The sequence below is a fragment of the Mastigoproctus giganteus genome, chromosome 8 (genome assembly GCF_048544385.1).
Source record: "Mastigoproctus giganteus isolate SK-2022 chromosome 8, ASM4854438v1, whole genome shotgun sequence".
Taxonomy (NCBI): Eukaryota; Metazoa; Arthropoda; class Arachnida; order Uropygi; family Thelyphonidae; genus Mastigoproctus; species Mastigoproctus giganteus.
Window position 1 is genome coordinate 159,724,959 of NC_143582.1, and position 22,585 is coordinate 159,747,543.

At 36.2% G+C, this 22,585-nt stretch overlaps 1 protein-coding gene across 2 annotated transcripts in view; it reads left to right on the top strand.

The window, feature by feature from the left end:
- Nucleotides 1-22,585, top strand: part of jar (Myosin heavy chain 95F jaguar) — a 633,758-nt gene that overhangs the window by 174,612 nt on the left and 436,561 nt on the right. For both annotated transcript variants that reach the window (XM_090379849.1, XM_090379848.1), the window contains exon 11: nucleotides 20,852-21,009. In XM_090379849.1, coding sequence (XP_090235975.1) covers nucleotides 20,852-21,009 — 158 coding nt within the window. The remainder of the gene's footprint in view (nucleotides 1-20,851; nucleotides 21,010-22,585) is intronic.

Below are 22,585 nucleotides of genomic sequence, written 5' to 3' on the forward strand. Positions count from 1 at the left end.
CAAAGAAATTCATTCGCTTAACAAAATAAAAATTGCAATTGATGTCAAAGTTTCTTATCTACTCTGGGATTTCATTCTCTTGACAAGCTGATAGGAAGGAAAAAAAAGGTGAATTAACATAGGTTTCTATAATTCCAAATTTAGAACTATAGTAACAACTTGTCTCTTTTAACCTCCCTCAACATGGGTGCCTGTACGTTGTGATGGAACCTGCCAGTGATGCTGCTGCCCTCCAGATTGGCATCATTGAGATCCAGTGCCCACAGCTTGGGGTTTGGGCTAACACCATAGGAATCTATTGTGTTTGTTGTGTGCTGCAACCTCTCTGCCTGACAAGGGTCATCGATGTTAATGCCATGCTCTTGTCCTCCTAGCCTGAGGAAGAGGAGTCAGAATATTAGAGGAGCAGGTATGGTGCCCCAATCTCAAGAACGTTTATTGCTTGGCAAGCAGGGGGCCTGAGCACTGAAACAAATAAAATCCTCATGAATCCTGATAAAAAACTATGAATCCTGATAAAAAATTAGATTCTTCTTCTGGGACCTCACTATGGTCCCTACCTGAAAATAATGTTTCTGAAGCAAGTGCTGTCACTTCAGCAAAGAGGCCCAGATCTGAAATCTATCAGGTACAACACTTAGATATCTGATAGAGTATCACCCTTATTTATTCAGAAGGGTTGGAAGGGTTAGTAGGCTGTCCTGTATCTGTAAAATGGCTGTGTTCTGGGAGCATCCTCACTGAAACAAAATCTGTGCAGTTGGGGAAGTGCCAATTGTGTTAACACCTCACAAGACAATCAACCCATTCCCAAGACAATCTCAAAATGATGCGTGCAGATTTCCCTTCTTGAGGTGTGTGTGTGTTCTGCAAGGCAAAGCATAGCTAGGACGTGGCAAACGTGGCCCTGTCAGTAGGTGTCAATTGACCATGAGCACCAAATTGAGTTAAAGAAAATCCTCAGAATAACTGAATTTGTAATTCATATTAAAATTACCAATATCATTGCTATTTATATAAATAAATGAAATAAATAAAATATTCTAAACAAGCTTCCACATTATGGATTGTTTACTGGTTTTTGCAATTTGGGTATCCAGTTTTTATCTCTGACAACTCACAGCAGGTGATAGTAGTGACTCTCTGTCTTCTAACTTTCATCAGTGCTGGTGTTCCTCAAGGTTCAGTTCTTCCTCACACTATTTTCCTCTTGTATATTAATGCCTTTTCACTGACTGGAAATTCTATCCATAGTTTTGCTGATGATGATGGTGGCACATTGCCCTCCACCTTCTGGTTTGAGAAACTTTGCCCTGCAAAAAAAAAATCTGCCTCTTCTCAAATGTCTATTATCAATTCCTTAACTGATGATCTGAAGGTGGGGCAAGATAACTTAGTTAATTTCAATCCTTTTAAAACTCAGTTCTGTCTCAATTCTGTTCTGTTCAATCCTTCTAAAACTCAGTTATATCTTGCAAAATGGAGTCTACTGCTCCTGTGCTTATCTTCAGTGTCACTTAGATCTCCAGGCAGTATCGCATATCCTTATTGGGGATTACCCAAAAGAGACTTCTAATATCTTTTGGCCTAAGCATATCACATATTGCTTCTTTTTGCATCTCAAAAAAAAGGGGGGGCGGTTTCTCTTTTTCTCTTGGTATTACTTCTAAACAGTTACTCACCATGTACAAATCACAAATCTACTTTACTACGGAATATTGTTCATACATCTGAGTTGGTGCCCCAAAGCCTCTCTGAGGCTTCTAGACCCTATTTGAAAGAGGGCAGTCAGGTTAATTAATGATCCTTCTCTTGTAAAGCATCTGCACTCTCATAGACATTCTTATTTTAGCTACATACATTTTCTGTAGGTACTTCGGCACTGTTCTGCTGAATTGGCATCTATAATTCCCTCTATTTCTCTCTTCCAAACCAATCCGAACATGTATCATAACCAGTTAGCATCCATGTACTCTCCATCTTCAAACTCACACAACCAACTCTTCTTTTTCCCCATTTATTTATTTAACTTCTGTTTTTAGAACAACCTTCCTCCTAAAAATTACAATGTACAGAAATTCAAGTCTAATGTTAACAAGTATTATTTTGTCTTCTCAACCTTAAACCTGTATACTTTACTAAGTACTATAGCTTCTAATACTTGTCATGCTTGGTGTTTTCATAAAAAAAAATATAATAAATTACTAGAATAGTAAGCCATGTGAATTTTCTATAATAATTTAATAATTATTATTTTATTTCATAATTTAATTATAAAGGTGAAAAATGTCAGTACCTTGTTATGAAAGATTTCAGTTTCTCCCTTAGGATTGGAATAATTGGGAGGGGAAACTCACCATAAAAAACAACAATTTTTAAATTGACTATTATCATCATCATGTAACAACAAATGATGGTTATCTAAATGTTAGGGAAAGTAACCCAATTAACACTCAATTCAGATAACATTATAATAATGACAAGAAATCCATTGGGAGGGGTGGGGGTGAACAAGGAGTGTTAAGATGGACAATGATAATTAAAGTCTTGGTATTTAAAAGTAAAGGTGGTGGGGATTCAATTTCAAGAGAGGAAATTACTCATTAAGACATTAAATGGTCTATGTCAACTGGAAAGATAGTTTGTAGAGAAAATTACTGAATAACTTGAAAGGTCTCACAAAAGTTTGTGAAAAGGTTTGTTTCCTCCTAAAAGTGTGGACTCACATTTCATTTTTTTTTTTTTTTAATTTTCAAAGTGTTTATTAAAATAGGACTGACTGGTTTTTACTAATTTTTATTAAAATATTTTTTATTATGCATAAAAATCAAAAAACTGATATAATATTTTAGAAATTTCTAAAATATTTGCATATATTCCTGAACATTGTAGGTGATTCTAGAATATTCTAGAAGGTGGGAGCATTGTTTCAATATTTTAAAAGATTGTAGATAATTCTAAAGTGTTTTTCAGTAATATAAATTGAGGAGTATGCATGCAACTTATAAAATTGAATGTTCAGAAAGAGTGTTTGGTATACGTTTTGTGTGTGTTTCATGATAAGCATGACAAGAAATAAGTAACTGAGTGTTAAAAAAAAAACGTGCTATTATAACTTTGTATAAAGAAAGTTATTCCATGAGAAGTATTGCGAAAAAACTAGGTGTTTCATTTAAAGGAGTAGAAACTACTGTTCGACAATTCAAGGAGACTAGCAGTTTAAAGGAAAGACCAAGATTAGGACAACCATGCATAACAACAAAAGCACTTTGTAAGACCACAGCACTGATTTTATAAATGCAATCGATGACTTACTGCACCTGAAATCTGAGCTGAATTCAATAGGAACAAAGAAACCCCCCTGTCTACATCCACTATAAAATTTCATCTTAAACAAGCAGGACTTTGTGGTCATGTAGTGCAGTGGTTCTTAGACAGATCTAATAGTGACCTCCTCTGAGAGAATGTTTGGTCACTGTAATGCCCCCCCCCCTTCCTGATGATATTTTGCAATCTAAAAAAAATAAAAAATGTTACCACTGAAATTACTTTATTAACATTTTTAATGCAAATTTGCACATTTTGAGATGTTTATTATTACCGAGACATGTCTACTTGTTATTTATTATATTGGAATAATATATATATTTTTAAAATTGTAAATATATTGGTTAAAGAATTTTATTTATCTTTTAAATTCAACTTGTCAATTCTGAGGCACAACTTACTTAAAGCATGCCATAATTTGCTTTGAACATCTATCAGTTTGTTTCTCGGTTTACATTTAATTGACACTAAACTAGAAAATCCAAGTTCACTAAGGGTAAGTAGCGGGAAAAACTGCTAGGGCCTGTTCTGCTAAGCTGAAAACATTTTTATATTTTCCCTTCATCTTGAACCAAAACTTTATTAAGTTCAAACTAGAATTTAGCAACATTTTGCCATCTCCATCTCAGCATGAATCCAGCAGTTCTTTTTGAATATTGTTTTCCCCGAGTGGCAGGTGTGAGTGTGAATAAGTACACATCTTGAGTGACTGGGGTTCTAGCCTGTGACTGCTAAATACCATGCTGTTTCTTGTATTCTTTCTATCTTGTGAACTCCTGTAATCATGTGATCATCCCAGAGTATAAACAGAAAATTTATATATAACAGACTCTTAGAATCTTAACAACAGCTCGTTCCACACAGCCATACAAAATGATGTGACATAGTTGCACACAGATAAATACTAAGTTAATAAACGGTTCCAGATATCTTTTCAAACATTCAGCTAAATATACGCACATGGAAGACTGCTGTACAAATTGGAGCAGTGTGGCATTAAGGGCAAGTTGCTACAATGGATAAAAGGATGGTCGAGAGGGAGAAGACAGAGAGTGGTAATCAATGGATACTGCTCTTTGTGGACTAATGTTATTAGTGGTGTCTCCCAGGGTTCAGTGTTGGACCGATTGTTGTTTTTTATATTTATCAATGATATTGATGATGATACATCAAACTTAATGTCAAAGTTTGCAGACGATACAAAGATTGGGAGGGTTATTAATGACAGTAATGACAGTATGCTGCTGCAACAGAATCTGGAAAAGTTTGGCAGATCGGCTGAGAGGTGGAAACTGAAGTTTAACATTGACAAATGAAAAGTACTACATATGGTTAGCAGTAACTCCAGAGAAATGTACCAACTGGATGGTGTTACACTCAGGGTAGTGGAGAATGAAAGAGACCTGGGGGTAATTGTGCAGTCAGATATGATGTTTTCTGAGCATGCAGCCAGGCTGCCGAAGTAGGTCATGGGGACTTGTCAATGATATACAGGAATTTTGTGAGCAGGGATAAGGAGATGATTATCCCCTTGTATAAAGCAGTGGTCAGACCACACCTTGAGTACTGCATACAAGTCTGGAAGCCTCATTTTAGGAAGAATGTAGAGTTGCTAGAACGAGTACAGAGAAGAGCAACAAGACTGGTGAGGGGAACAAAGGGGTGCGCTTACGAATAAAGGCTTATGTTCTGCAAAATGCAGCATCTGGAGACTAAGCACCTGCAAGGTGATCTGTTTGAGGTGTATAAGGCCTTGAATGGATTGAGCAGACTCAATGCTGATGGGATTCTTCCTCTTGCTCAGATTACAAACCTGAGGGTGCATAAACTGAAATTGAGGAGAGTTGTCAAATGGAAGTGCGGAAATTTTCCTTTATCCACTGGGTAGTTAATTGCTGGAACAAACTTCCATCTGTCATTGTGGAAGTTGATAGATTAAATAAATTCAAGGAAGAACTAGACAAAACATTTGGACCGAATGGATGAGCGAAATGGGAAGGTTTTTTGGCAGATGCTGTATAAGCTTACTTTCTTGCATCATATGCCTCTACTAATGCTAAATATACTGTATAATCATTTGATTGACTATTCAACAACAGTGTAGTCAAGGATTGCACAAATTAAGAAAAAAATTGTTAAAAATTGCAAAGACTGCTTGCATCCTCCTGTGCTTGAGACGTGTGCTTGAGAACCACTGATGTAGTGGTTCAAAAATCCTTATTAAAACGGTAAAATTGAAAGAAAATTATTGGCTTGGGCTAAGCACCACCAACATTGTACAATTGAAGAGTGGAAAAATGGACTGTGGACGATTGAAGCAAAATTTAAATTTTTGGGTCCAAGTGTACAGTTTATGTGAGACGATCAACGGAAGAAAAAATAGTATGGCGTCATATTGTTTAGTACGTACAGTCAAGCAAAGTGGAGTTGCTTCTGTTTTTCCAGGAGTGGGGGACCATCAGAATTGAAGGAATTTTAAGAAAGGAAGGCTATAAAAAAATTCTTGAACATAATGCAATACCTTCTGGTCTCTGACTTTGTGGAAGAAATTTTATATAACAACAAGGCAATGACTACCTCATTAACTGTTATTAACAACCCTGCTAACCATTGTATCATCTGCAAACTTTGACATTAAGCTTGATATACCTTCATCAATATCATTGATAAATATACAAAACAACAATGGGCCCAGCACAGAATCCTTAGGGACATCACTAATAACATTAGTCCACGTAGAGCAGTATTCATTGATTACCATTCTCTATCTTCTCTCACTCAACCATCCTTTTATCCATTGTAGCAACTTCCCCTTAATGCCATACTGCTCCATTTAGTACAGCAGTCTTCCGTGTGCAACAGTATCAAAAGCTTTCCTGAAGTCCAAGTATATGATATCAAAATTATTTTTTGCATCCAGTTCCTTTGTGACCTCATACCTTTGACACATCATAGTATCCAATCAAATTGGTCAGACAAGACTTCCTCTTAAAAAACCCATGCTGTGTCTGAAATATTACCGCTGTCTTGTCTAGATTATCCTGCAATGCTTCTTTAACCAGTGAATCCATAATTTTCCCTGGAACAGAAGTCAAACTAACTGGTCTGTAATTACTCATGTCACCCTTTGATCCCACTTTGTGAATTGGAAATCATTTGCACATCTGCAGTCCGTGGGAAATTCACCTGAGTCCAAGGATGCTCTCATAATTATGGCTTAGGGTTTGCTTACTTCCCTCGCTGTCTTCTTTAATATAACTGGATAAGTTTCATCTGCCCCGGGTGCCTTTTTATGTTTAACTTCAACAATTTCTCCTCCACTTTGCTCTCCGTTATTACAAAATCATTTAGATCCCTGTTAAAGTTTAGTAAACTTCTCATCCCCTTCCTTACAGAATTCCTCATGTGTGAATGCAGATGCAAAATACTCATTCAGTTTGTCAGCTACCTGGGCAGAATCATCAACAGTGGAACCATTGATATCAAGTGGACCGATCTGATTCATGTCCTTCATTCTAGAGTTTACATAAGTAAAGAAGTCTCTGCTGTTTTTCCTTGCATCCTTTGCCAAATATTTCTCATAATCTGCCTTCACTTGCCTAACCTCCTTTGTGACTCGATTATGGACTATCTTGTATCTACTGTAGGCTTCTGGTCGCCTGTTAATTTATGTGCATCCCATGCATTTTTCTTCTCTGCCACGAGTCTCATCTGACATCCATTTGAACCTAAACCTAGAACAGTATTTCTTAGTTGGAACAAAAAGCCTAGTAGCTTCCAAAATTACTTCCTTGAATGTTTCCCATTTAGACTTAGCACTTGAAGTGGGTGAATTAAAAATGGTAGAGGAAGAAAATGATTTGAGGATTATTTGAGGAAAGCGATTTGAGGATTACAGGTAGACATGAATTTTTCTCTGCAATGCAGTCAGGTGGCAAGGAGGGGCTCATTGTGTTCTGTTGATGATTTATGCAGAAAATGCTTTTAGAAATAGGGAGTATATAATTCTGTTATATATGGCAACTATAAGACTGCACTTAGAACACTACATACATTTATGGTGTCCATGTGGAAAAAATAAAAAGATGAGCTACATGAAAAGGTCAAAAGACAGCCAACACATCTTTTGACCTTTTCAAAAGGGCTGGTGAGATTGGAAAAAGGGTATCTATACCAGGGGACTTTAAATTTGAGAATAGAGAACTTATAACCAGATATTTTGGATAAGATCTGAAGTTTAAAGTATCTCTGTGGGGTCAGTAAAATGAAAGAAGGTATAAATTTTTCTAACATTAATGACACCTGAAACAAGGTGCATAAACTCAAAATAAGGGGAAAGAAGTATAGAGTAGATTACATGAAATTTGGCTTTAGCCAAGAAATAGTTGTTAATTAATGGAAAAAGTTGTCTCTGTGAGGATTGATTATAATTGAAGGCTTGAGGAAATTCAAAGGCTAGCTTGAATCAGAACATAGAGGTGCAAAAAAATGTGGATTGTGCACAGGGTTTGATAGAGATTGTCTGCACTGGTTACAACATGATAAAATTGGTTATTCAGCAGTATGTTTAGAGCACTTTTAATCTGGAGCATTCATCACTTGGAAACTCGATTGGAGCTCATAAAAGACAATTTTAGTTTACAAAGAGACCTTTGATGTCTAAGAATAGTCTCTGACTTAGTTACCAACTTTTTTTGAACTGCTAACTGGCTAAAAATTACCCAAACATCCCCCCCCCCTTCATTATCAGTTTTGTTGTCTTAGATCCCTCTTTTTCTTACCTCTTTTCATAAGTCTCCTATGTGCTATATTTGTGTTTTCTAGACATTGATCAAGTTTGTAAATAGTAAATCTAATAACTTTATTATTATTATTATTATTATTAGCCACACTGTGCAAGGAAGCCTGAGGCTTTTGCTGCGCCACTCAAAAAAAAACTTCTGAGTTACCCCAAGAGAGAGAGAGAGAGAGAGAGAGAGAGAGAGAGAGAGAGAGAGAGAGAGAGAGAGAGAGAGAGAGAGAGAGACTCAGAAGTAGAAGGTAATCACCAAGAAAATTAATGAAGAATGATGATATCCAGATGAGTACCCTGGATGTGCCAAGCCCATACTCACTAGATGTGAGCCCTAATCCAGTTTCCAAGTCATGGTGTAAATTTTAGGTAATTTATATCTTTATGGATCACCCACATGAAAAAAATGACTCAAAAGTCTTAATTAAAATATGAATTATGGTTTTCTAAATATTTTTTTGGCTTAGCAAAAGCCTGGCTTTCTTGCATCAAAGCAAATATTACTACTAATAGTTATAATTTAATTAATAATTTGTACCGGACTTCTCTTGTTTTTAATTTTCATAAATGACATTGATGAAGAGATATTGGCCATGCTATGAAAATTTTCAGATGATCAGTAGAGTAGTTAATGATCAGCGCCAAGCAGTACTCCATCAAGACAGCTTAGACTTAAAGGATAGTTATGTTGTAATGGAGCTATGTTGTAATGGAACAAAATGCATGGTCTTACACTTGGGGAATAATAACCCTAGAATAATAACATGCACTTCTCGGGGGGGGGGGTGAATTAAAACAGTAGAGGAAGAATGTGAATTGTAGTTACAATATTGTCAGATATGAAATTATAAAAGCAATGTATATATAGACAACAAGGAGGCTCATCGAGTCCTATTGATAATTTACTGTCCCTTTGCTTTTATTATGACTTCCACAATATGGCAGTCATAATCCCACTGTATAAGGCAATTGTAGGACTGCATTGGAATACTGTATGTTTGAATATGGAGACCACAGCTAATAGGCAGTCATCGTGAAACAGGTGGGTATGTGGGATGTGTTAGAGTAATTAAGAATAAGAATAGTTGCATGTATACCAATGCTAGAAGTATAGTAAATAAATTTGATGAATTTGAAGTGTTGGTCAAGACATCAAAGGCGGATATTGTTGGGATATCAGACACGTGGTGTCACACAGATATAAGGAATGCCGAACTGGAATTTGGGGAGTACAATGTGTACAGAAAGGATAGACAGGATAGGAAGGGAGGAGGTGTTATGCTGTTAATAAAGAAAAACATAAAATCAAAAGAAGTGCATCCAGTTGATATAGATGAACAGTGCACTGTTGAGTCAGTTTGGTGTGACATAAGCACTGCGAAAGCAAAAATAAGAGTAGGAGTGTGTTACAGGCCCAATGACTTGAATGAGTACAATGAACAATTGTACAGAGAAATAGAGTGGGCTAGTAAATCGGATGTCTTATAATGGGGGGATTTTAACTTCCCAGATATTGACTGGAACTTGTGGGTTGGGCACTCACACACTAGTCAGACTTTTGTGGATTTATTGGATGATTGTTTTCTGCAGCAGCATGTTCGAGAGGCAACCAGAGAAAGTAATACTCTTGATCTGGTTATCAGCAGTGATCATTCATGTATTAGGAATTTGCAGATAAAAGAACCACTAGGTGGCAGTGATCACAGTGTACTGACGTGGGATTTACTTAAAGATTTAACTACTATCAGGGGTAAAGGAAAGGGTTTTTGCTTCCGTAAAGGCGAGTACAGTGGTCTCCGACAGTTTTTAAATTCTGTACAGTGGGATCAACTGACGATGTTACCAACAGTAAATTCTAAGTGAGAAGCATTCAAGGAATTAATCGCGGAAGCTACTAAAAGGTTCATATCTATTAAGAAATATTGTTCAAGGTTTTAGGCCTAAATGGTTGTCAAATGAACTAATGAGACTCATAACAGAGAAGAAAAATGCATGGGATGCATATAAATTATCAAGCGACTCAGAAGCATATGGCAGATATAAGTTAATCTGTAATCAGGTCACAAAGGAGGTTCGCAGGCGAAGGCAGATTACGAGAAATCCTTGGCAAAAGATGCTAAGAAAAACAGCAAGGATTTCTTTACTTATATAAACTCTAAAAGGAAGGGAATGAATCTGATCGGTCTACTTGACATCGATGGTTCGACTGTTGATGATCCTGCTCAGATAGCAAACAAACTGAATGAGTATTTTGCATCTGCATTCACACGTGAGGAGTTATTAAGGTTTGAAAATGACAGAAGGTTATCAAATTGTAGCAAGATACTTAATGATTTTGTAATAACCGAGAGCAAAGTGGAAGAGAAATTGTTGAAGTTAAACGTAAGAAAAGCACCTGGGGTGGATGGGATCTATCCAGTTATATTAAAGGAGACGGCAAAGCAACTAAGCAAACCCTTAGCCATAATTATGAGAGCATCCTTGGACTCAGGGGAGGTTCCCACGGACTGGAGATGTGCAAATGTATCCCCAATTCACAAAGGGGGATCGAAGGGTGACACGAGTAATTACAGACCAGTTAGTTTAACTTCTGTTCCGGGTAAAATAATGGAGTTACTGGTTAAAGATGCATTGCAGGATCATCTGGACAAGACTGCAGCAATAATTCAGACACAGCATGGGTTTGTTAAGGGAAAGTCTTGTCTGACAAATTTGATGTGGTTACAAAGGAGGCTTAATGAGGTTACAAAGGAGGCTATATCAGGCTTAATGTCGAAGTTTGCAGATGATACAAAGGTTGGCAGGGTTGTTAATGACAGTAATGGCAGTGTGCTACTGCAACAGGATCTAGATAATTTGGGCAGATGGGCTAAGAAGTGGCAACTGAAGTTTAACCTTGACAAATTCAAAGTACTACATATGGGTAGAAGTAACCCCAGAGAAACGTACCAACTGTGTGGTACTACACTTAAGGTGGTAGAAAATGAAAAAGACCTGGGAGTAATTGTGCAGGCAGATATGAAGTTTTCTGAGCAATGCAGACAGGCTGCCAGGGCAGGTCATGGGGTTTTGTCAATGATATATAGGAATTTTGCTAGCAGGGAAAAGGAGGTGATTATCCCTCTGTATAAGGCAATGGTCAGGCCACGGCTTGAGTACTGCGTACAGGTCTGGAGGCCTCATTTTAGGAAGGATGTAGATTTACTTGAGCGTGTACAGAGAAGGGCAACAAGATTGGTGAGGGGAATGAAGGGATCCTCTTACCAAGAGAGGCTTAAGTTCTGCAAATTGCAGTGGCTGGAGACTAGGCACCTGTGCGGTGATCTGATTGAGGTATATAAGGCCTTGAATGGGTTGAGCACGCTGAATTCTGATGGGATCCTTCCACTTGTTCAGATTACGAATCTAAGGCGGCATAAATTCAAATTAAGAAAAGACAGATGTAGAATAGATGTGCGGAAATTTTCCTTTAGCCAGCGGGTGGTTAATTGCTGGAACAAACTTCCATCTGTCGTTGTGGAAGTTGATAGGTTGAATAAATTTAAGGAGGAACTGGACAGGCATTTGGAGGGAATGGTGTGATTTTTTTTTGGCTGATGCTGCATAAACTCATACATTTGCTTTCTTGCATCACATGCCACTACTACTACTACTACTACTATTAGAACATCAAGCTTCTTGAAATAAAGATGGGCAGTGCATCTGTGGTGAGATCAGCAAAAGGGCATCCATATGTGGACTGCAGAGTTTGGTAATTAAGTACGTTAGGGAAGACCTAATTACAGTGTAAATGGCTCTGAGAGGAGAAAGTGGAATTTTAGGGTGAGATTTGAATGGTTATAAAAATTCCGGAACTAGAGGAAGCCATAAATTCAATTACAAGGGGATGTGGTTGCAGGAAGTTTTCTTTTAGCCAGCAGGTTATTAATTACTGGAATAAGTTGCCTCCATGGTGGTTGAGGCTCAGCTTGGAAAAAAAATTGGGAAAATTTTTTTCTTACCTCTCTGGATAAGTACCTAACTGAGTAGGGAGACAAATAGTTAGCTTATTTTATTTACTTGTTGCTTCTTTTTACTGTAAGGGTAATAATATAATTAAAACAATATTAAATTATAATTATATTATAATAAATTTTTATTAGATAATTAAATTTAATTTGTTATTAAATAAAAATTTGATAAAATTATTTAAAATCAAAGTTGAATTTCTGGTATTTGTCCATAGGCCCCAGAGGTTCGAATTTTGCACCTCTGCTGGAAGGCAACTTTTTCTAGAATATCCCTCTTCGATGATATTTTTTAGCTGTTCAAGAACACTTTAGCTAAGGTATCTGCACTAGCAGTAGTACTCTACAGTTAGAGTTGATAGCTTTTTCTGACATGACGACCATCCTTTGATTGCTTTAAATTCCTCCTCTGCTGATGTTTTTGTTGGACCCAAAAGAACAAGCTCCTGAGTCCGATTCTGACATCAATAAACAAAAGCTTTTCCATTTCACTAATAAAGAGTTATGAGTCTTCACTCTCATCGAAGTCAATAGCATTTGACTGTGAAACCACTTTTGTACATTTCTGTTACCATTTTTCTTCACATCCATGCTGATGGCCTTGGTTTTATTTGCACTGGCCATAACTGATTTTCTTACAACCCATTCTTAATATAGAGAGAAAAGATGCCAAAATAATTTGAATTTGTTAAATATAATAATTAACTTTGTTAAATAACTCTTATTTAACAAATTTAAATCTCTTATTTGAATGAGAACTGCCTGTTCTGAAGTTCATATTGTAGCTGAAGCGCTGGTTGTTGTTTGTTGTTGCCATGTGCTAAGTGGAGGAATAAATGGGAAATATGGTAGATGTATAGAAAAGAAATGTTCTTGGTTTGCACATATGAAATAATTGCTTTTTGATGAGCTAGTTTTTTGTTATCAGTGACATATATATATATATATATATACACACAGTGAAACTTCCCTTTAACAGACAGCCATGGGGAACGAAAATGTGTCCGTTAGAGAGAAGTGTCCGCTAACAAGAAGTCTGAGGGAGAAAAAAAAAAAAGAAAGAAAGAAAAATCATTAAATTTAATGTAAAATTAAATTAAATTATATACAGATTTTGCACAATATTTTTGTAAATAATATACATACAATTGTGCTATGCATATTATGATTTTATCTTAAGAAAAATACATACAGTAATCACTTATTTTCTTCTGCACCTTCTTCCGGCTGATAATTTTGTTTTCAACATTTGTTTGGAGTGAAGAAACCATCGAAAGTCCTTCAGTATCTTCTTCAGCGGCAAAAAACATTTTTAAACGATTGATTTGTATGAGCGCTTCTTCTATTTTCATTGGTGGTTCGTCGTTAATATGTTCTTCGACAGAATGACCTCCTTCCATTTCTTCATCCTCATGAGGAACTTCTTGAAAAATATCGATGATAATGTCGTTGATATCTAGAGCACCGTCTTCTGTAGTGAGGTTTGAGTCTATATCTTTGTAGCCAGGGTCACTTGTAGCGGAAGTATCGTACATTATCAATAGATGTTGAAGTTCTTGTTCTTCTTGGTACTCCACATTGCTGTTCACAACTTCAATTTTTGCGTTTGAGAAGCCAGACTTTACAAAACAGTTCACGACAGTTTGTTTTCTAACTGCGTTTACTGAAGAGGAAATCCATTGAATCGCATCTAGGATGCTGATTTTCTTTGCAAGGTCACTCGCGCATGTTACATCGTTCATGTTTGCAATGAGATGTCTTAAAACACGTTTTCTGTAGTGAAGTTTAAAATTTTTCATTATCCCTTGATCCAAGGGCTGACACTCTGCAGATGTGTTTGGTGGCAGAAAAACGATTTGAATGTTGGACAATTCAATGTGCGGGTGAGATGCAGCATTATCCATGAAAAGAATAATTTTTCTGTTTTGACGAATCATGTTTTGGTTAAAGTGACTTATCCATTCGCTCATGATATCTCGTGTCATCCACGCTTTTTTATTAGACTTCCAGTCAACATTCAAAAGATTCAACTTTATGCCCTTGAAACAACGAGGATTTTGTGGTTTTCCTATAACAAGAGGTTGTTCAAAGTCTCCCAGCATATTTGTACACAATAGTACAGTCAAGCGTTCCTTAGAAATTTTTCCGCCCTGGCACTTTTCGTTTTTTAGACTCATTGTTTTTTCAGGAAGAGCTTTAAAAAACAACCCTGTTTTGTCACAGTTGTAAATATCCTTAGCTTCAAAATCACAACATAAATCTTCCAATTTGATGGTCCACTCTGTTACAACCCCAGTATCAACAGATCCACCTTCATCACTTACGGTTTTCCAAGAAATGTTATTTGAACATTTTAGATGGCTAGACAAGTTCAAATGGAATTTGAACTTGTCTAGCCATCCCACAGAAGCTTTGAACTCATTTACTCCCATAGATTTCACAACCTCCAAAGCCTTTTCCCTAATAATAGGCCCATTAATGGGAATTTTTTTAGCACGTGCGCTACAAAACCACTCATACATAACATTGTCAATTTGAAGTCCAACAGTTTTCGGAAATGATTTTTGAACTTGATCATTTCCATGTTGCCAAAATTGCTTGAGCAGTACATTTTTTTTCTTTAGGATGTCGCTTACCTGCGTCTTCCCGATTTTGAATTTTGCAGCGAGATTGCGAACACTATTTCTTTGCCGATCATACGCATTAATGCGTTCGACTTTATCTTTTAAAGTTAAATGTTTAAGAGAAGACATTGTGCACTTCACACGACACTGAACAAAACTGAAACTGAAAAGACGAAAGGCCGACCAAATTCCCCCCCCCTGCACACACCGAATTCATCAGAAGTTTTACATGTGCCTTAAAATTCTTGAAAAAGGGTTTAGAACCGTGACGTAAACCTTGATAAAATTCAGAGAATCGGAAATAGAAAATAAACACACGATTGAGGCAGTATGTGGAAGAAACGTTCCTAGAAAAAGGGAAGTGAGCTTGCCCGCTGTCCGTTATGGGGAGATCAAATTAAGTGCTAATCTAAATGAAACAGTGCAGATTGCCTGTCCGTGTCCGTTACAGAGAATGTCCGCTAAACAGAAGCTGCAAACACGTTAAAACCAATAGAGTAAAACCAATAGTTGGGGAATTTGAAAATGTCCGCTGCAGAGAGATGTCCGTTAACGAGAGGTGTCCGTTAGGAGAAGTTTCACTGTATATATATATATATATATATATATATATATACAGTGAAACTTCTCCTATATATATATAGTTATTATAGTAAAAGCACAATAAGTACTATACGGATGCTGAACATGTATATGAACACAACAGTATACAGCTTGCAGTAGGCCATAAGACCAAAATAACTTATAAAAATAAAATAGCCCATGCAGACATACATGGCCAAACCCTGGAAGTAAACATATAATTAGTAATAAAATATAAATTTATCCCTATTGTTTATATATATATATATATCCTGAATTATTATTATTTGCTTATTATAATCACAGCAGAAACATGAAATATATGTTATCTTTCAGTTGTTATTAAAATCAGCAGGAAATAAGTAAAATATATTAAAATAATGTTGACTGCATACTACCATCTGTTGCTATTTATTTTTTTATTAAATCACAGAAGACCTTTGAAATATGTGTTGAATTTCAACTTTTACTAAAAATCCAGGAGGAAAATGTGGAAAGTATTACAAAGTGAATATTACATTGAGGTATGTGCCATGATGTGAAAAGAGTTAATTTTATGTATTATTAGTTAATTAATAATTATTTGGTAAAATGAAAATTAGTTATTTATTTTTCACTTATATTAATCATAGAAATAGAAAAAAAAATGCAGAAATAAGTAAAAAAAAAAATAAGTAAATTTCAGAAATGAAAATCAAACATGCCTGAAATGTAATGCACTAAGTATGTTACATGACCTGTTTTCATAGCTTGTATATAATTTTAATTCAGTCCTATTGTTCATTTTGGTTACCTAGTAAGAAAGAATTAGCAGAACATAAAGGTCAAAATGATCCCCTAGGCCATGGTTACCAATTAGTTTTCATTGGAGGTCCGTATTTTTTTAAAATCTGTAAACCTTTCTTCGAATTCATGTTTATTTTTCTAGAAAATAATTGTATATTCTTCTCTCAATACTTCTTTCATACACATAAAGTGCAGCGCCTCATCATTTAACTCATAGGACAATATGTCATTTCTTACTAAATGATTGTACAACTGACAGCAATTCAGAAATAACTTTGTCCTTTCCTTGTAATTTTTGGTTTAGATTTTTCAAATGTATAAATCTGTGAGTTAAGAAGGCAATAGTAAATTAATTTGTATCTTCTTGAAAAAAAAAAGTAGATGATTCCTTGCTGCTGGAATTGTGGAAATAGCAAGAAATTATTTTACTTCTTTCTGAATTGACCACAGCCTTCGTAAAACTTCACTCTTGCTAAGTCATTGAAATTATTGTGGAGAAGGATATCATATGTAATTGGCTTTAACTTCCTGAAGAATTGGCGATGATGAAGTGAAGATGTAGATCGAATAAAATTAATCATCTTTATAACTTGTTGAATTATGCATTTATAAATTTTGCAATAATCTTGGATCAATGTTATGTAGATTAATGTATGCTACTGCAACATAGAAAAGTTGAAAAGATGGGCTGAGATAGAAAAATCTAGAAAAGTTGAGCAAATGGACTGAGAGGTGGCAACTGAAATTTAACATTGGCAAATGTAAAGTACTGCATATGGGTAGCACTAACCCCAGAGAAACAAATAAATTGCATGGTACTACACTCATGGTGGTAGAGAATGAAAAGGACCTGAGGATAATTGTGCAGTCAGATATGAAGTTTTCTGAGCAGTGCAGACAGTCTGCAAGAGTTGGTCATGGTGTCTTGTCAATGATATACAGGAATTTTTCTAGCAGGAATAAGGAGGTGATTATTCCCTTGTATATGGCAATGGTCGGGCCATGCCTTGAGTACTGTGTACAGGTTTGAAGGCCTCATTTCAGGAAGGATGTGGAGTTGCTTGAACGAGCACAGAGAAGGGCAACAAGATTATTAAATGGAACAATGGGTTGCTCTTACAAAGAAAGGCTTAAGTTTTGCACATTAGCATTAGCATTAGCAAAGGCACATGATGCAAGAAAGCAAGCTTATATAGCATCAGCCAAAAAAAAAAAAAAAAAAAAAAAAAACCCCTTATTTTACCCATCCACTCTCTACAAATGTTTGTCAAGTTCTGCCTTGAATCTATTTAAGCTATCAACTTCTACAACGACAGAGGGAAGTTTGTTCCACCAATCAACCACCGCTGGCTAAGGCAAACTTCCGCACATCTATCCTACAACCGTCTTTCCTCAATTTAAATTTATGTCCTCTCAGGCGATTATTCTGAGCAAAAGGAAGAATCCCATTCGCATTGAGCGTGCCCAAACCAGTCAAGGTTTTATACACCTCATAGGTGCCTAGTCTCCAGACACTGTAATTTGCAAAATTGAGCCTTTCTTTGTAAGAGCAACCCTTTGTTCCATTCACTAATCTTGTTGCCCTTCTCTGTACTCATTCCAACAGCTCTACATACTTCTTAAAATGAGGCCTCCAGACCTGTATACAGTACTCAAGGTGTGGCCTGACCATTGCAGTGTACAAGGGGACAATTACCTCCTTATCCCTACTAGAAAATTTCCTGTATATTATTGACAATGCGGAATCCTATCCGCATTAAGCATGCTCAAACCATTCAAGGCTTTATACACTTCTATCAGATCACCTCGCAGGTGCCTAGTCTCCAGACACTGTAATTTGCAAAACTTAAGCCTTTCTTCGTAAGAGCAACCCTTTGTTCCATTCACTAATCTTGTTTCCCTTCTCTGTACTCATTCCAACAGCTCTACATCCTTCTTAAAATGAGGCCTCCAGACCTGTATACAGTACTCAAGGTGTGGCCTGACCATTGCCTTATACAAGGGGATAATCACCTCCTTATCCCTGCTAGAAAATTTCCTGTATAACATTGACAAGACACCATGAGCTACTCTTGCAGACCGTCTGCTCTTCTCAGAAAACTTCATATCTGCCTGCACAATTACTTCCAGGTCCTTCTCATTCTCTGCCACTATCAGTGTGGTACCACATAATTGATACATTACTCTGGGATTACTGCTTCCTATATGCAGTTATTATTTTTTGTTATTTATTTTTTAGGAGCATTAGCAACTAAGGCCATATTGCTCCGGGGATATGCGGTGGTCATTCCCTGACCTTTCCGCATTCTCCGTATTTGGTGGGCATGGTCTCAAACCCCGGTCTAATCAAGAAGTGTGTGCTACGCACTGCTGCTCCTGCCCACCTGGCTACGGAGGCGCCAGGTGGGCAGGAGCAGCAGTAGTAATATGTAGTACTAATTACAGTGTCTGGTGACTAAGCACCTGTGAGGTGATCTGATTTAGGTGTTTAAAGCCTTGAATATTTTGAACAAGCTCAATGCTGAAAATTATTTTTTTCCTCTTGCCCAGATTATTCTCCTGAGGGGACATAAATTCAAATTGAGGAAAGACAGTTGTAGAACAGATGTGCCGAAATTTGCCTTTAGCCAGCGAATAGTTGATTTCTGGAACAATCTTCCATTTGTCGTTGTAGAAGTGGACAGCTTAAATAAATTCAAGATAGAACTAGACAAACATTTGGAGAGAATGGATGGGTGAAATGGGAAGGGTTTTTTTTTTGTTGCTGATTCTGTATAAGGTTGCTTTCTTACATCATGTGCCTCTGCTAATGCTAATGGGTGAAATGGGAAGAGTTTTTTTCCTTTTTTGGCTGATGCTGTATAAGCTTGCTTTCTTGCATCATATGCCTCTGCTAATGGGATTTTTGCTTATAACTGATCAAATTTTCATTATCTTGCTTCAGGCATTGAACCAGCCCTTTATTTGAAGCTGTCATTGCAGAAGCACCGTCTGTGCGTATTGATACTTAGATATATCAAGATCAATGGCATTCTTAAATTCAGTAAGTGAATTGAAGAAGCCTTCTGTATTGGGTCTGTTCCCAAAAGATAACACAGTTAAGAGTTCTTCATGGTATTGCTCACTCTTTTCGTCAAAAAAATCATATGAATATAAGTACTTCAGCAGTATCACTAATATCACATGATTCATCCAGAGCCAAAGAATAATATTCAGAAAGTTGAACATGATGTTGTAATTTTTAAAATTTCTTCTGATAGTATTTCTGAACTTCTTGTGTTGCTTGTTGTTCATAATGGGATTCTGTGAATGCTATCAGCAACACCACACTCAAACATTAGTGAGGCAGCTTGAACCACATATCTTTTCACAATACAAACATCAGTAAATCATTGAAAACTTACTTATTTCTTGGACTTTGTAATCAAAGTCCAAGAAATAACTAAGGCAGCTTCAGTCATATTTTCTTGCTGAGATAGACGTCATTTCATTATTTATGTTGAAGCAGAAAAGCTTGATAATAAATTTTCCACTTTATTTTATGAGGGACACTTCCTACTGGGTATTTATTATGAAAACTTATATGGTTCATATCATAATGATGTTTCAGATTACTGCTATTTAGTAACAGCAGCTGTTTGAAGACAAATTATGCACACTGGAATCGCTCCTTCTTTATTTGGAACTGTAAAACAATATAACTCGGTCCACTCTGGTAAAAACTGTCTGTTTTCTTGTCCACTTTCCTTTTCTTTGACAGTGAGATTTGGTTGATTTTGTGCTGCAAATATGAATAATAAATAGAAAGTAAATATATTTTGTAAAATATTTTTGCTACTACCTGCTTTAAAAAAATATGCCATGCGTACAATAATCAACACAAAACATTTATTTAATAACCACTAAACTGCAAACTTCACAAAGAATTTCATTATTCAGTAGCCTCAATGACAGACAACAGCTTTTAATGGAGCTAAGTTCGTGTTTGTGTGGGAAATACGAAAAATGTGGTGCAAGCATGACAAAACCGTATCATGGTGTGCTATCCTTTAATCCACATTATCTTTGACTGTACAAGGGAGTGATATAACGATTTGTATATTCAATTATAACTTACATTATGCCTCGCAGTTTCATTAAACAGAGATCTGACTATATATTTAAATTAATGATTTAGATTCATTTACCTCAGAGCCTGCAAAAAATTTTTTCTCAGTCCACCAATTGGTGACCCGTGCCCTAGACTAATGAGCCGGGGGGGGGGGGGGGGGGGGGGGGTATTTTGACCTTTATGCTCTGCTAATTCATTCTTACTTGCACCGCAGTCATTTTGTTCACTAAGAAGTCACCAGTGCGTTCCAAGGTAATTTTTATCATAATTTCTGTATTACATACAAATTTAAAATGTTTTAGCTAGAACAAAAATGTGCCATAAAGTCGACATCTTGTATATAATTTTATACAACTGTAAAAATATTAAAAATAAATTCTTCAGCCAAAATATTAAAACAAAATTCATCTGCCAAACTATTAAAAATAAAGTTATATAATACAAAAATTATATATTTTTTTATACTAGTAAATAATATTTGTTCTAATACTTCTTGGATTGTTTCATTATTTTTTAATGGTTGTTTACGGAAATTGAATATTGCATACTCATGTTTGTATTTAATTGTTTTAATGGAACACTTTTCTATAGCATTAAATTTAAATGTTTATTATACTTTTAGGGTCCCTTTGAAAGTTTATGAAGCTCAAAATGCACGAGATGCTCTCGCTAAAGCTATGTACTCACGGCTTTTTGAGTATATTGTCCACCGCATTAATCGTAGTATTCCGTTTAGTTCATCATCTTATTACATTGGAGTATTAGATATCGCTGGTTTTGGTAGGTTGAAAATTATTTTAAAAATTTATCATGGATTGATAATACAATGTAGAATTTATTATTAGCAAAAAAGGCCTTGTTCATTGGGAATAATCATATTGAAACATACCTTGTCGCTACCAAAGAAATGTTAAAGTATAAAATAATACTTTTTTTTTAAAAATACAATATATGGAAATTTATTGAGAATAAAAGTAAAAAATACACAGCTTGACAAAATTAACAGAGCATGTAGAAAATGTGGTGTAACTCATGCAGCGTACAATTTGGTAATGTGATAAAGCAGGACAAAATTTGGTAATGTGGTGTATCATAGAATAATGATGAAATGAGGAGACAAGTGAGAAACTTTGGACAGGTATAAGGGACATTTATAGGGTTGAATAAGAATTACCAAAATGGCCACGTTACAGAAGTTGATACAGGATGCTCGAAAATGTGGTCACATGACATCAATACAGCATGTGATTCCTCTGTCTCAGCAGGCCTAACAGCAGTGAACCATACTCGATATAAGGGTGTATATAAGATTCTTTGTCAACAAATTCCATTTTTCCACCCCACTAGCGTAGGCCTTACCTCACCAAGTGACTGAGGAGTTGGCTGTCGGCATGCAACGTGATTGATGCCCAAGGGCATCCCATGCATGTTCAATTGGATTTGTCTATGATTGTGCTGGCCACGGCAGTCATTTGATATCTTCAGTTTCAAGATATTCCTCCAACCCTTTGAGTTCTATGCGCAGTGGCATTGTCATGTATGAAAAGAAAATATGGGCTAACTGCACTCCTAAAAAGTCACACATAGGGTTCAAATATCTCTTCTTGGTACCTCTGTGCAGTTAAAGTACCCCTATCAAAAATGAAGTGGGGGAGCAGCTGTTGATCATTATTCTGCTCCACACAAGAACACTGCCTCCATAAATGTTTCTTTCTCTGATGTTGGAGGGTTGGCACCACATTCCTCATTGTCTCGAGATGAAATAATGTCTAGAATCTGTTTGTCGGCTAAAACAGAACTCTTCAGAAATCAACTGTAACCAGTTTGTTAGGACTCCAAGTCACATGTTCACAGTACCAGTTTTGATGAGCCATTCAGTGGTTTGCGGTTAATGGGATACTAACCACTGGCTTCCTTGCGTACAGTCCACTTGAATCGAGCCTTTTTAAACAGTACGGTTGAAAATGTTTTCAGGCGTGACTGCAGCAACCTTAAGAGACAGTTTATGACAATACATTGTAGGATTCTGTTTTTGATGTTCTGGTTGATGTAGTCCTCAGACAACCTTGGCTAGCTCTTCTTTTAATGGTTCCAGTCTACTGAAACTGCTTCCATAGTGCTGAGATAACACTGCATGCCACATTAAGCCTATGTGTCACCATTGCCTGTGACTGCCGAGCTTCAAGTTATCCAAAGGCCCACCATTTTTATAGGCATGAATAATTTGCATAATGTGTGGCTTAATACTTGAAATTTGTATACTGCTAGATGCCTATTATATCAAATATTGTCCTTGGCGACACTGTTCACAATAAAATATTCATGAAAAACATTTTCTGTTAATTTTGTTGAGCAG